We start from the raw sequence: 16,194 nt of genomic DNA on the forward strand, positions 1-16,194 counted from the left end.
CAACTGCTTTATTCATACACCTGGGCTATTTCTTATTTTGGACTATTACAGATAATGTCACTATGAACAGTTATGCACAAGTCTTAGTGTGGAAATATATTTCTTGTTCTCTTGGGTAAATACCTAGGAATAGGATGGCTAGATGTAAGTGTAGCTTTTTAGGAAACTGTCAAACTATTTACAGAAGTGATTTATCATCTTACATCCCCAACAGTTCCAGATGTTCTACATAATAATCTACATTTGCTATAGCCCAAGTTTTCAATTTTTGCCATTCTAATAGGTGTATAGTGGTATCTTCTCACGGTTTTACTTTGCAATTCCTTAATGATAAACATCTTTTCAAGCGCTTATCTGAAATATTTTCTTTGGTGAAGTGTATATTCAGATTTCTTGCCTGGTTTTTCCTGGATTGTTTGTTTCCGTATTAAGTTTTCAGAGTTCTTTATATATTCTGTATGCAATCTTTCATCAGATATATGCTTTGCAAAGATCTTCCCTCATTCTGTGGCTTGTCTTCTCAGTCTTTTACCAGTGTCCTCTGAAGAGCCAAACGTTTTCGTGCTGATGAAATTCAATTTATTAATTTTTTCTTTTAAATGCTTTTGGTGTCATATCTAAGAATGCTGTGCCTACCCCAAGGTCACAAAGATTTTGTTTTCTTTCAGAAGCTTCATGATTTTAGGTTTTACATTTACACACACATTTAGTTGTGTGATCCATCTTGAGTTAATTTTTGTATATGGCACAGGTTATGGGTCCAACATTTTTTTTTTGCATATGTGGCTATCAAATTGTTTCTGTAACCAATTGTTGAAACAACTACCCTGTCTCCATTGAACCGCGTTTGCTTCTTTGTCAAAAATTTTCCATACATGTGTAGATTTATTTCTATAGTCTGTTGTTTCCCTGTCTTATTTGTCTATCTTTATGTTGATGCTACACTAATATTGATTACTGTATCTTTAGAATTATTGATATTAGATGGTGTGAACCCTCCAATTCTGTTTTTGTTCCAACTTGTTTTGATTATTCTAAATCCTTCGCATTTCCACACAAATGTTAGAACCAGCTTATCAATTTCTATAAAAAGCCTGTTAGGATTGCAATGAATCTGTAAGTCAATTTGGAAAGAACTGAAATTTTAACAATATTGAGGCTTCCAACCCACGAATAAGGTATATACCTCTCACTTATTTAGGTCTTTCAACTCCTAGCAATATTTTGTAGTTTTCAAATGCACAGATCTTGCACTTGATTTGTAAGACAATCCCTAAGTGTTTCATATTCTGATACTACTCCAAATGATTTTTTTTTTCATTTTGATTTTATACCCTGTGGCCTTGCTGAACTTACATATTAGTTTTACTAGCTTTTTTGTAAATTCCTTCAGCTTTTCTAGGTGTGTTATCCACATATAAAGACAGTTTTACTTTTTCCTTTCCATGCCTTTTATTTATTTCTTGCCTGACTGCATGGGCTAGAAATTCTAAGCACAAAGTTAAAAAGAAGTGGTACTTCTATTTAATAGAAATTAAACAGACATCATGTTTTTCCTTTTTATTCCTTTCTTATTTTTGATCTTAGAGATACCTGATTCAGTCTTTTGCCATTATATACAGTGCTAGCTGGAGGGTTTTTGTAGATGCCCCTTGTAGGTTGTGGAAGTTCTATTCCTAATTTGCTAAGAGTTTTATCAGGATCAGAGGCTGGTTTTTGTTTTGTTTTGTTTTTTCTCTTCTTTTTCTTTCTTTTCATGTACTGACATGAGTTTATAAATACAATTAATTACACTGTCTGGTTTCTGAATGTTAAACCAGCCACGGGTTCTGAAAATAATACATCACCTGGTCATGATGCATTGTCCTACTGTTAGATTCGATTTGCTAAAATTTAGCTTTTAATTTATGCATCTATGTTCATAAGGGATATTAGTCTATAGTTTTCTTGTAATGTCTTTGGTTGTGGTATCAGGATAATCCTGGCCTCACAATGAGTTAAGACTATTTCTTCTTAAATTTTCTAAAAAATGTTTGTGCAGAAATTGTGTTATTTCCTCTTTAAATGTTTGGTAGAAATCTTTAGTGAAACCATCTGTGCCTAGATTTTTCTTTGTGAGAAAACTGTTAACTAAATTTTGAATTCCTTTAATGGATATAGGGCTATTAAGTTATCCACTTTTTTCTTGAGTGAGTTTGGGGAGGTTATGTCTTTCAAAAAATTTGCCCATTTCATCTAAGCTGTCAAATTTATTGGTATAATGATGTTCACAATATTCCTTTATTACCCTTTTAATATATGTGGAATCTGTAGTGATGTCAACTCTTTTGTTCCACATACTGGTCATTTGTCTTTCTCCTGATCAGGTCTAGCTAGAGTTTATAAATTTTATTCATCTTCTCAAAGATCCAGTTTTGGTTTTGATTGGTTTTCTTTCCTGATGTTTATTTGACAGATTTCTACATTGATCTTTATTTCCTTTCTTCTTACTGTTTAATTTGTTTTTTTTTTCTAGTTTCTTAAGGTGGACACTAAGACCTTTCTTCTCTCCTAGTATTTGCATTTAGTACTATAACATTTCCCCAAGTAATGCTTTAGCAACATCACACTAATTGATATGTTGTGTTATTTTTATTCCACTCAAATAATTTTATAATTTCTTTAGTCCATGCATTATTCAGAAGTATGATGCTTAGTTTCTAAATATTTTGGAATTTTTCCCAGGCTCTGTTATCGATGTCTAATTTAATTCTATTGTAGTCACAGAACATATGTTATATAAGTTTATCTTTTTAAAGTATTCTTTTAAGGCCCAAAATATAGTCTACATTTACTAAAAATGTGTCATATGTAGAAAGGGTGTAGGAGTGCTCTGCTGTTGTTGGATAGAGTGTTCTGTAAATATCAATTAGGTCAAATTGGTTGATACTATCATTCTGGTCTACTAGAGATCCTTGTTGATTTTCTGCTTACTTGTTCTATTGATTGTTGAGATTGGGGCACTAAAATCTCTAATTGTAATTGTAGATTTGACTGTTTCATCTTGCAGTTTTAACAGTTTTTGCTTTGTTTTATTTTGCTTTAAGGCTCTGTTAGTAGGTGCATAAATATTTAAGATTGTTACATCCCTTGGATTAATTGACCTCTATTTTATCATGAAATGATTTTATCCCTGGTGACATTCTTTGCTCTGCAATCTACTTGTGTCTGATATTAATAGAGGCACTCTAGCTTTCTTTTGACAAGTATTAACATGGTTTATCTTTTTCCATATTTGTAATCTAATTGTGTCATTATCTTTAAAGTTCATTTCATATAGGCACAAAGTTAGGACTTTTTCATTCACTTTGATGATCTCTGCCTTTTAACTGGGTTATTCAGCCCATTTATATTTAATGTGATTATGGATATGGTATATTTGAGTTTATCACCTTCCTGTTTGTTTTCCATTTGTCCCATCTGTTCTTTAATTCCCCCTCACCCCTTTCCTCTTTTTCTGCTTTCTTCTGGCTTAATCAAATATTTATTTTCTCCTTTGGCACCTCGTCTATTGTGTTGCTGTTGTTGAAGATTCTAGTACAAAGTTATACTTTGATCTGTACTGCATTTTATCAGTTAAGATCATGCCCTTCAAGCTTTATCCCACCAACCCTAACAGCTAACCCTCTGTGCCTGATTCAATTACCTATAGAGTTTACTATGCTTCTACAATATTTGTAATTCACAAACTCTGCTAATAGGCCCTTTAATTCTCTTCACATAAATCAATAACAATAAATGTCAAACAGTTTAGAGTTAAGGACAGTATCTTAAAACAGATCACTAGAACCCTGCCTAGAAGCTTACAGTGATCCACTAATCATGTAGTAGGTATAATTATTCATCCACTCATTAAAAATGTCCTCTGAGTATCCTGAACTAATTAACAAATATAAACCTATATGGAAGATACTAGGCCTAACCGGGTAGATCTCCCACGAAGGGTCATTTACCTCACTACTTCTGTGTGTGGTAGCATTAAAGAGAATATGATACTTGGGCATCATCATAAAATCTACCTGGCTATAATACCCTCTTACTGGTCACAAACTCAAAAAACAAACTGTTACATACTCTCAGTAATACCTGTTTTATCCTATTAAGTAGGAATTAAGAGTTCAAAAGAGTCCCGACAGTATTTCAAGTTAACTCTGCTTTGTATTCTATTTTCAATAAATCCTAATAGTTATTGAGCTCTGTTTTTGGAAAGTTTATATTCTAACAGGAGGAAGAAAGAATAAACAAACATCATTAGTATATTAAAAATATTAAGTGCTACAAAGGAAAACTGAGTGAGATCAAGGGGAAGGAGGAGTTGCATTTTAAGTAGGGAGTTGGGTGAAAAGTGACATTTGAGCAAAGATTTGAAGGTGATAAGGAACTAAGCCAAGCAGAGAGCTGAGGGAAGAACATTCTAGGCAAAAGAAACAGCCAAATGCAAAGGCCTAAAGGCAAAAGCATGACTGGAGTATATCAGGAAAGGAAGTCAATGTGGGGGGAGCACTTGGAGAAAGGACCATTGAAGCTGTGGGGCCTGACTGTCCAGGGCAAGGGTCATTGTTTATTTTTTTGCTAAAGGGCAGATAGTAAATATTTTAAGCTCGGTAGGCCACATAAGGTCTCTGTTGCATATTCTTCTTTGCTTTTTAAACCAACCCTTTAAAAACGTAAAACCCATTCTTAACTCACAAGCCTTACAAAAACAGGCCTAAGCAAAGATTTTTAAGGACTCTGACTTTTACTCTAAGGGAAATATTATTTGACTCATGTTTTTTCTTTTTTTTTTAATTTTTAAAATTTATTTTTGAGAGAGAGCAAGTGAGTGGCTAGGGGAAAGGAGCAGAGAGAGAAAGAATCTTTTAAGCAGGCTCCATGCTCAGTGCAGAGCCTGACACAAGGTTCAATCCACAACCCTGGGATCTTGACCTGAGCCAAATCAAGAGTTGGACACTTGACCGACTGAGGCACCCAGGTGCTCCATTTGAGTCATGTTTTGAAAGAACCAATATGGCCGTAGGGAAGCGAGAGAGACCAGTTAAAAGGACACTGTGGTATTCCAGAGCACAGATAAGGGTAAATCAGACCAGAGGGGTAACTAGCAAAATGGGAGACATGGTTGGAGTCTGGCTTTTAAACCAACCCCACCAAAGTGAATGGATTTGCTCATGAATTGGATTTGGGAAGTGTGAAAGGAATCAAGGATGACACAAGACTTAAGACTTTTGGCCGGAACAATAAGAAGGACAGAAGGAACAAGTCTCATTAACCATGCTTGTAAAGACTGTGAATGGATGTGTGAAGTGGGTGTTTTGCTTCAAAACAAAGTAGAATTTATATTCCTTCAATCCTGCTATAACTTTGTAGTTCTTTTATGTATTCTTCGAGAACTTCAGAATAATTACTTGTCAATTTACAAAAAGATCCTGCTTTGATACGAATGAAATCACTTTAAGCTTAAAAATTAATTTGAGAAAAAAACGACATCTTAACTATATTCCATCTGATAACACGGGCCAGGTATTCTCTGAACAAGGTTTCATAGTTTTTTTCACATGGCTCTGTGTGCTTCCTAATGAAAGTATTCCTAGACATCTTATACTATTTTTGTTGTTAGTGTAAATTAAATACTTGCTTAAAAAATTACACTTTCTAGATAGTTCTGATTGGTATTTAGGGAGGCTATGAATTTTCTATTGATTTAGCTGCTCTTGTAAACTCTCATTTTTCACTGATTCACTTGTATTTTGTACAGATACATGAGTATGTCAACAATGTGATTCTCCCTGTTTATCTGCAATAGTAGTATTTTTTATTTCTAAACCATGTCTTTAAGCACTGACTGGATTTACAGAACAATGTTAAATAAGTCATAGCAAGCACTGGTTTGATGGGACTACCTTCAAGCTTTCAGTCTTAAGGATGAGGTCGAAGTTGTTTTTCATGGTTTTTAATTCAGTGATTAGATTTTCACCTTTCCATTTTGTTTCAGGTCTCCATTCTCTTTCTGTTTGAATCAGTTGCTACTGCCTTTTGAATGTTCATAACAAGATGAATGGAAATTTCAGGGTTCTCCTCTCTCATCTTAATCTATTTCAGAATAAGTAATTTACACAAGTTCCTTTCAGAGTTGTCCGTTTCCACTGAAATGAAATTTATTTTTCATAAGTTCAACTATTTTCCTTTGCTTTGTTTATCCTTATTAAGCTACTGCAGGAGGTCGATTTTTGCTAACATTTAAAGCAATAGCTCTCAACCCTGGTGTTATGGACATTTGGGGCCAGGTACCTCCTTGTTGTGGGGACTGTCCCATGTTTAGCAGCATCTCTGGCCTTTACTAACTAGATGCCAGTCACAACCCGCACCCCAGTGTTAAAACCAGCAATGCCTTTAGACACTGCTAAATGTCCCACAGACGGTAAACTGCTCCTGGTTGAAAACCACTGGTTTAGTCAAGTAGCTAACATGGATTCTACCAGAGAGTAAGCATGCTTTCTGTAACTTACAGGACTCATCTCCAGCGCCACCTCCTCATACAGCCCATCTCAGTAAGGATGCTCCCCTCCCGCCCCGCAGCCCCACACACACCTTCCATGGACTACCACAGGTGTCAAAGCACGGACTCCTGTGGACCCTCAAAACCCTTTCAAGGGGACCAGGAAGTCAGAACTGATTTCAATCAATACTAACACATTATCTGCCTTTTTCTGCTGTACCGCCTTTTGTACTGACAGTGCTGACCCTCTAGCCCGAGTCAAGGCAGGGACAGCAAACTGTACCAGCCACCATTGCCGTCTTCATCACCATGCACTCAGTTAAAAAAAAAAAAAAAAAAAAAAAAAAAAAACCAATTTTTTTTAAAAANTGCTTAAGAATGTCATGAGGAAGTAGAAAAAATATTCATTTTATTAAATATCGATATTTGAGTACACACGTCTTTTTAATATCTGGTGTGATAAATATGGGGAGTGTGCATAAAACCCCTTCTGCCCCTTAAAGTACAACGGGCTGTCTTAAGGAAAAGTAATTGCATGACTGAGCCATGAGCTGGACCAGCCACATTTTCAATGGAACATCGTTTTAATGTGAAAGAAAAACTGACAAATCATTCAGGCTTAGATATTTGGCAGACATTTTCTTGAAAATGAATGAAGTGAGAGCTTGTCACTTTAAGGAAAACACCCTATAGTATCTGTTGTCAAATTTGAATTTTGAAATCTGAATATAACATGGATAAGTCTGACCACTTCCCAATATTTCCAAACTTTTCTGATAAGATTAGTAGTAAGACTTAAAATGTGAATCTTTGACATATAATGTGTCACTATTTGGAAGATGTGCATACATCAGTAATCCCAACACTTTCTAAATGATCAATACATATCAGGCATGGATGAAAGATCTTTTCAGGACACCTGCGTGGCTCAGTCAAGCATCTGACTTTGGCTTAGGTCACCATCTCACAGTTCCTGAGTTCGAGTCCCACACTGAGTGAGCATGAGCCCTGCTTCTGTCTTTTCTGACTTCTGACTCCTCTATCTCTCTCTCTCTCTCAGCAATTCTCCCCCTCTCTCTGCCCCTTGTTCACTTATGCCCTCTCTCTCAAAAAGAAAAAAAAATCTCAAACGGCAGAGTATGAAAAGTTTATTTATATACCTTCAGATTCTACTACAACCAAGGAGCTATCAATTGTTTTTTATTTATTAAATGTTTATTTATTTATTTATTTTGAGAGAGCCAGAGACAGCACGAGTTGGGGAAGGGCAGAGGGAGAGGGAGAGAGAGAATCCTAAGCAGGCTGTGCTCCCAGAGCAACATGTGAGGTGGGGCTTGAACTCATGAAACCATGAGATCATGTCCTGAGTTCATGATCATGATCCTAAGCTGAACCAACTGAGCCACCCAGGTGCTCCTAGGAACTATCAATTGCTGAATTTTGGTGTGGCTACCAAAAAATACCCAAAATTATCTGAAAGGCTATTAAAACACATCTCCCTTTTCCAATTATACATCTGTATGAGGCCAGACTTTATAACTTCAACCAAAATAACATATGACAGCAGACTGAATGCACACACAAATATGAAAATCTAGCTATCATTTGTTACACCAGAATTTTTAATAAAGTTTTATCATATCATAAACATTTATCTATTATCTTACAACAGGAATGCAAGAAACTGTCTAGAATTTCCATGAAAGATCTAAAGTTGAATTATAAAAATTTTTTTTACTAATTTTAGATTGCTTTTTTGTTTTTAAATATTTATTTTTGAGGAGAGGGCAGGGGTAGAGAGAGAGGGAGACAGAGGATCTGAAGCAGGCTCTGTGCTGATAGTACAGAGCCCAATGCGGGGCTCGAACTCATGAACCATGAGATCATGACCTGAGCCCAAGTCAGATGCTTAACTGACTGAGCCACCCAGGCACTCCTAGATTGCTTCCAATGACAGAAAGATATATTAACTCAATATTTAATCCCATGAGTGGGAACTTCTTTTCTTTATAGGAACACAGGTAAACCACAGAGTCTTAAAAAGATAGTAGAGTAGTAGTTAAGCAATCTACTAATCAACTCAAGACAGGAAACAACTTCCTAAACTAAACAATAGGGTGGAAGAGGTCATTCCAATCAAATAGTCATTTGAGAAATAGCATGTATCCAGCACATGGTAGTCAGGTACTGTGGAGGGCACAGGTGGGCCAGAAGAAAAATATAAATCAAAGAGCTCATGTTCCAAAAAGGGAGACAAAAATATGACACAAATAAAATCATGTTCAAGATGGAGGCAGTGCTGGCATTTCCAAAGGAGGTGACCAAAAGGTAGAGATTTGTTTTAGGGGGCAAGGATGAGGTAGCAAAGGGAGTATTCTGGGAAGCCATCTAGGAAAAAGAAAGCTATAGGGTGGTTTTGAAAGATGAATGGGGGCTGAGGTGGAAAAACCAAGGGGGTGGACAAGACAAAGGCATTAAATATGGTATAGCTGATTATTTGCTTTAGTTGCTCTAGTGGACGGCGGCAAGCTGAGGTTGCTAGAGCACACAGAATAATGCAAAGAGGGGTTGAAAATCACCTAGAAAAGCAGAGACCAGGACATGAAGGGTCTTGTGTGCTAGGCAAGGAGTCTGCACTGCAGGTTAAAGCAGGGGAGATATTTTAGAAAGAGCATTAAGGTGGTTATTGCTAAGGTCCATAGGAGAGGTCATAAGGATCTTCATCAAATGGGAATGGAAGTCAGGATCAATTCTTAATCCCTTAGGAAATAGGATTCATACTATTTCATGAAAGATCACATCTTAAAGAAGAAGAAGACAGGGGCGCCTGGGTGGCTCAGTTGGCTGAGCATCTGACTTCGGCTCGGGTCATGATCTCTCGCAGTTTCTGAGTTCAAACCCCATGTCAGGCTCCGTGCTGACAGCCCAGAGCCTGGAGCCTGCTTTGAATTCTGGGTCTCCCTCTCCCTCTGCCCCTCCCCTGTTCATGCTCTATCTCTCTGTCTCTCAAAAATAAACAAACATAAAAAAGAAGAAGAAGGAGGAGGAGGAGGAGGAGGAGGAGGAGGCGGCGGCGGCGACAGATCAGGATGAAAGCCAGGTTTTGAACAACTATGGTGACTGCGCAGAGGGAGGCACCATCATGGATACAGGGAACAGAAAGGAAATCAGGAGGGATGCCTCTCCAAGAAGACAGCCAGCAGAAACACTGATCAGATAAACCACTTCAACAATGACCCCCCCCAATTTAAATAAATTTGAGAACCTGAAATGAAAAAGTGAGAAAGCAATCTGTTGGATGGCAGTATGGAAGAAAGCATGTGGTGTTTAGGCAGCAGCAAATGCTATGTTAGGACTCCTTTTTAAAAACTCAAAATGAACCCAAATTGGGGTTTACCAATCTTTTAAAATTACTTCATAATCTGTTTTACATTTGCTCCTAATCAAAAGATTGAAAATATAAAATAAAACCAAATACATACCTTTTCTGCTTTTTTGTCAGAAATGTCTTGCTTTTCCAGAACAGCCATGCTCTCCTTCAGGTTCTTCACAATGTCTGCTGGGGATTTGTGAGACTTCCCAAACGGGAACGGCATGGCGGCAGCGACAGGTGCCTCGCTGCGCTCTGCCTGCTTTACCTGGGGACACAGCACAAGGCACAAGTGAGAAGAAGTGGGGTCACCGGAAGACATACTTTCTAAAACCTAATCTGGGAAGAAAACCAGTATCATTTTACAAGACTTGCAAAATGAGTAGGAATCGGGAAACCTACAAATATACACAGGAAATGATAATGCAGAGAGATCTTAAAATTACAGAAGGCTCCAGACCTCTCAAAACACTTTTTTTTTTATCACCTGCTCCCCTAACCACCCATTTGAGGTGGAACGTGCTGGTGCCGGTGAGCAGGGCAACTCTACTGCCAGGCCCCACCCTAAGCGCTTTAATTCATCTTACAGGATCTTTTCAAACAATTCCCTGAGGGACATTATTACTCCCATTTACAGTTGAACTTTAATGAGGTCAAGAAACTGGCTCAAGGTACCAAGCAGTAAGACCAGCTCAGGTCTATCTTAATTCAAAGTGTCCTTAACTACCACACGGTACCTCTAATTAATAGGTATCTTTATTTTACAGTTGAGGAAACTGAGGCCAAAACTTAGGTAAGGAGCTTAGCCAAACAGCACTAGCAACAGGCTCACTATCCAGGTCTCTCCACATACACCTTGGCCTGGGCTTATGCCGTTTCCTGCTAAGCACCCCGTGAGCACACACCTCCTCTCTTCAGCCAGTCAAGGTCTCAAGAGTTGAAAAGAATCTTGGACGGAGCTTTGGGCAAACCTCCCAGCAGATCCTCAAGTCCCTTATGTGACAGTTTCAACATGTACTCTTTCTGCCTCAACAGGACTATCTCCTATGAAGGAACTCACTGGATAAAACCCTTGGGATAATTAACTTCTGGAAGGTCTTAATTTTTTATGGGTAGAAGGAAACAACATTTTAACCACATAAACTACATTATTATATCATGTAAGATGAGGACATCAACTATTCCAAGAAGTCACCATGAAAAAACAGTTAACAAGATGAACAATACGTGGGAACCAGTCAGAACTTACAATTTCTTCTACTAAACTGAAAGAAGCTATATTCACAGACATTAAACAACCTTGTGGAGATGCCAAAAGACAACTTTTTTTGAGAACCTTATAGATCACTTAGGTCAGTGGTTTTCAAACTACTGAGTTCCAAATTCCCATAGTTAACTGTCCCTAGTGCCCACTGGCCCTCCTTTGCTGAAGTGGGGAGAGGGAGGCCTCAGATGCTCCAACTGAACTTCGTTTTTCTCCGCACGTGAACACAAAACATCTCCACTGCACAGCACCATTAACACTTTTGAGCTCTACCTAAGACTTTATTTGAATAAAGTATTTAAATCTTTTTTCTCTAAAGTTTGAGATACAGTGACCTGCCTATCTGTTTACAAATAACATACAGGGGGAAAGAGCCTGCAAATGAAGGCTAATGTTAAGCTTAAAATTAAATCATGAACAAGATGTTAATTCTTGACATGTTTTGATATGATCGGTCCTGACCAATCTTTACACCCACATATCACCAATAGAGCTCACTTTCTATCAGCTTGTAAATCCTTCTTTGGTCACATCTTCATTAACCAAAGAGAAATATCCTCAAACACAGGTTTTCAAAATCGAAAGATGAATAAATTCATTTCTAAATATCTTTTCTATGACAAGAAGTTTGGATTTTATAGGTGAGTTATCCCAAGTGGCTGTTACATTATCTGATTACCTGGCTAGATGGTACACAAATCCTGATCATTCTTTTCCATTACTTTTCTTTTTAGCCTTTTGTTTTTTGATGAGGTAGGGAGTAATGCAGAGGTTTTTTTCCAGAAACACAGTGAATTCAGAATCACAATAAATCCTCTCAAAATGCAATCTTTCCTATTTGTACTCTCCAAATAATAGCAACAATGCTGCAAGTCAATGTTGGGTGGAGGGTGGGAAGAGTTTAATGGTATTTTGCAGGAAGTGTTATGGTGCTATGCAACAGAGATATTTTCAGCTCGGGCTCAATGGTGGAAGAAGTGACTTTCCAGGGCAAAGCGGGTTTTAAAAGGTTCTACCAAACACTCATCATAGCAAAAAAGAGTACAGCTGCCGAAGATAACACATATACATTGCTTCTGTGAGGGAAGGAGGAAGCATGACACAATCATTCCTTTTTTAATTAGTATACTATATAGCCAAGATTTTGCAGAACATATAAACTAGTAAGACTATGCTTTGAGGAAATACAGTTAATAAGAAGTACTAAAAACAAGAAGTGGCCACCCCTCAGCAAGATCCTTGAAGGATGTGAAACACGTGGCACATGTCTGAGTTGTGGAACTGGCAATTCCAAGACTATGGACATAGCCAGGCTGGGAGTAGCAACGGTTAAACAAGCATTAACATGGTTAAAAGACACCTTTCACCATAACAATCTACCTGCCTTTCCTGTTTTCCCTCTTCCTCCTTGATCATCAGCATTTCATTTCAAATATCTGAGGGAGTTTTAGGGACCAGTAACAAGAACCCACTGATGAAGGCCCTTTGATAATTCTTCACTGCCTGTATAATAAAATGCAAATTCCTACCATGGCCCTCCTAGGCTTTACCCATCTCCAACTCATGGCCCAGCATCTGGACCTTTATCACTGAGGTCCAGCCACAATGAAGTCCTTTCTGTTCCCAGAATATGCCAACTACTACACTAAGCCAGAGTACCACATCTGCAAATATGGTAAGAATCTTAATTTTTAAATCTAGATGGTGGATATATGGGTTTTCATTGTTACTCAGTTTTTGCATATGTTCAAAGTACTTCTTGATACCGTTTTTAAAACTATGCTTTGGACATTACTGGAGATCATGAAAGAAATGGACAAAAATATATATTATAATTGAAAAATTCATTTAGCTTTCAAATATAACAAATTTCCTCTGTCCCTCAAAAATATATATATATATTTGGTTCATAATATACCTCAGCAGGATTCTTTAGACCGAGCCAAAATTATTAATCCAACTGTGAGAAAACCAGCCACTGTTAGGAGTCTAAAGAGGGCTGTGGAAACCCATACCTACACATATCAAACTGGAGAGAAGCTTGCTCCTGATGGTAGTGTTATATATGCTTGAATCCCAAAGATAAAAAAGACTTGGACGGGAAGTTTAGGTTTAAATTTTGAGGGATTTGGGGATGGGTGGGGAAAAATTACACATACTAGTTTCATAAGAAAATTAACATTTATGGAATTGCACACGAAAGCTGCATGAAAGGAACCTGCGTGAACATTTAGCACCGCACCCCCCTTAGCTTCCGTGCACTGCTCTCCCTTAACTGTTTTCCTTTCTCTCCGAATACCCTTTCTTTCTGCATTTAATTCAATGACTCATCTCTACTCCAATACTGATGTCCTTCAGGGTTACACCCTTGGCTGTGTTCTTACTCTGCACTTCTCTGATTGAGCTCATCTACCCATGGTTTCAATAACCTGAAACCCATTTCCTGCTCCAACCAAACGGCCTACATTTCCAACTACTATTCTCTGTAAATGTGCTCCAGGCAACTCAAACCTCATCCCCAAGTCCTGTTTCTTTTTCTAAGTTCCCCTTCATAGTGAATGAATCCACGGATCACCCAATCACAAAACCCAGTCATCATACCAGACTCTTCCCACTTGTTAACTCTTCCATATATAATCAGTTCACAGTTTCAGTCAATTCTATTTTCTAAATCTCTCTATCCTACAGACACCAAATGTAGACCTTCACTATTCTCCATGTAGGGCAGTGGTTGTCAATGGGGCTAATATCACTTTTAGGGGATGTTTTGGAAAATCTGGTTCACACAATGACTGGGATCACTGAAATCACCAAAAAAAACCCCAAAAACCAAAAACAATTTCTGTGCTGTTGTCACATAAGCATAGCCTTCAGCTATCTTCTATATCTTTGAGGGTGTGGGGTTGGGCTAGGGATCAGAATAATGAAACTCTTTCTATCTACTTCTGCATTTATGTCAATCACTGAGAGTTAAAGTTCTAGTTTTTAAGAAATGGTTACATTATTCATTATGCAAAATCCAAACACTAAAGCACTACACAAGGTAGACAGTGGAAATCACCTGCAAAGCCTATAGAGACAACAGGTATTAACAGTCTGTTGTACATTCTCCTTATGATTACTTGCTCCATATCTGTGGTCGTTTGTACTAGGGGTCTATGCTCTTCTTCAAAACAGAGGCCAGATGATACTAGAAATGGTCACTTAATATTTTACAAAGAACAAAAACTGCAAATTACTGCTCTGTTATGTGAATACTCAGAAGAGTACAAAATACTACCCCAAGAAAGTGCTGGAGAACATACCCAGAAAGCCTACTGGGAAAATAATAGTCTAACATAATTAGAGTTAGCACTGCTAGGCACTGCCTTTCTTAGGCAATCTGTTTTGGCTTGTGCAACACCCTCCTAACTGTAACTAACTCTATTCACCTACATACTGACAAATACTGAAAAGTAGTCCAATGGTCCAAAAGCCACTGATTAGAACCTTCATTCATTCAAATACCAACTGTGCACTCACAATATGCCACAAGCTAAAGGCATCAAGGGCACCTGCTCTAAAGACGACAATATCCTGGTGTGTATGGATGTGGGTGTATGTGTTTAGAGACAATAATGAGAAGCTGCTGAATGACAACACATTCCTAGACAGTTGAGTTAAAGGGATTCTACACTAACATATCTGTCAGACCTGACTCATCACCTTGGTGGTCAAATCCCAAAACTGAAAATTGACAAATAAGCCCACATACAATAAGAAGACTGTTGCACACACGGGCAGTTAAGGTACTTAATTAAGCAGTCATGGGAAGTGTGGGATGTACTGCGCACCTGAACCCATTTTTAGATAGCTGGCTCTGAAACCTAACCTCCTGCTTCTACAGTTAATGTTACTTAATTCAAATTAATACTGAATATCTACAACATGCCAGATATTGTGTTAGGTACTAGTCTATCCATATAGTTGTGTGGGGCAATTATATAAAGCACAATGGTTAATTACACAGCTTTTTATTATTATTAATTTATTGTCAAATTGGCTAACATAGAAGTGTGTGAAGTGTGCTCTTGGTTTCCTGTGGTTCATCGCTTATATACAACACCCAGTGCTCATCTCAGCAATTGCCCTCCTCAATGCCCATCACCCATTTTCCCCTCTCACCCACCCCTCCATCCACCCTCAGTTTGTTCTCTGTATTTAAGAGTCTCTTATCGTTTGCCTCCCTTCCTCTCTGTAACTATTTTTTCCCCTCTCTTCCCCCACGGTCTTCTGTTAAGTTTCTCAAGATCCACATATGAGTGAAAACATATGATATCTGTCCTTCTCTGACTGACTTATTTCACTCAGCATAATACTTTCCAGTTCCATCCACGTTTGCTGCAAATGACATGATTTCATTCTTTCTCATTGCCAGGTAGTATTCCATTGTATATGTATACCACATCTTCTTTACCCATTCATCAGTTGATAGACATTTAGGCTCTTTCTATGATTTGGCTAGTGCTGAAAGTGCTGCTATAAACATTGGGGTACAAGTACCCTTATGAATTACACTCCTGTATCCCTTGGATAAATTCCTATTAGTGCTATTGGGGGATCACAGGGGAGCTCTATTCTTAATATTTTGAGGAACCTCCACACTGTCTTCCAGAGCAGCTGTACCAGTTTGCATAATTATATAGCTTTAAAGATAACCTGGGTTCAGATCCTGACTGCGTCATGCCTTAGCTTACTTTCCTCGGACCCTTTTCCACATCTCTAAAATGAGAAAAACAATAGCTTACCTTACATCTTAGCATAAGAATTAGATTATATGTTTGAACATGCTTCGCACAGCATCTGCATATGGTAAAAATATCAATAAATAGTAATAAAGGATAGCTATGTGGGTTTTTTTTTTCTTCTACAATCTGATCTGTGGGGCTCCTGGGTGGCTTAGTCAGTTAAGTGTCTGACTTGGGCTCAGGTCACGATCTTGCAGTTTGTGAGTTCGAGCACTGCGTCAGGCTCTGTGCTGACAGCTCA

The 16,194-nt window shown here is 37.9% G+C and overlaps 1 protein-coding gene across 2 annotated transcripts in view; it reads right to left on the reverse strand.

The window, feature by feature from the left end:
• CAB39 (calcium binding protein 39) overlaps positions 1–16,194 on the reverse strand; it is an 84,502-nt gene that overhangs the window by 39,068 nt on the left and 29,240 nt on the right. For both annotated transcript variants that reach the window (XM_077758150.1, XM_077758161.1), the window contains exon 2: positions 10,015–10,170. In XM_077758150.1, coding sequence (XP_077614276.1) covers positions 10,015–10,128 — 114 coding nt within the window. In that variant the 5' untranslated portion in view covers positions 10,129–10,170. The remainder of the gene's footprint in view (positions 1–10,014; positions 10,171–16,194) is intronic.

The sequence above is a fragment of the Crocuta crocuta genome, unplaced genomic scaffold (assembly GCF_008692635.1).
Source record: "Crocuta crocuta isolate KB4526 unplaced genomic scaffold, BGI_CrCroc_1.0 scaffold290, whole genome shotgun sequence".
Classification (NCBI taxonomy): Eukaryota; Metazoa; Chordata; class Mammalia; order Carnivora; family Hyaenidae; genus Crocuta; species Crocuta crocuta.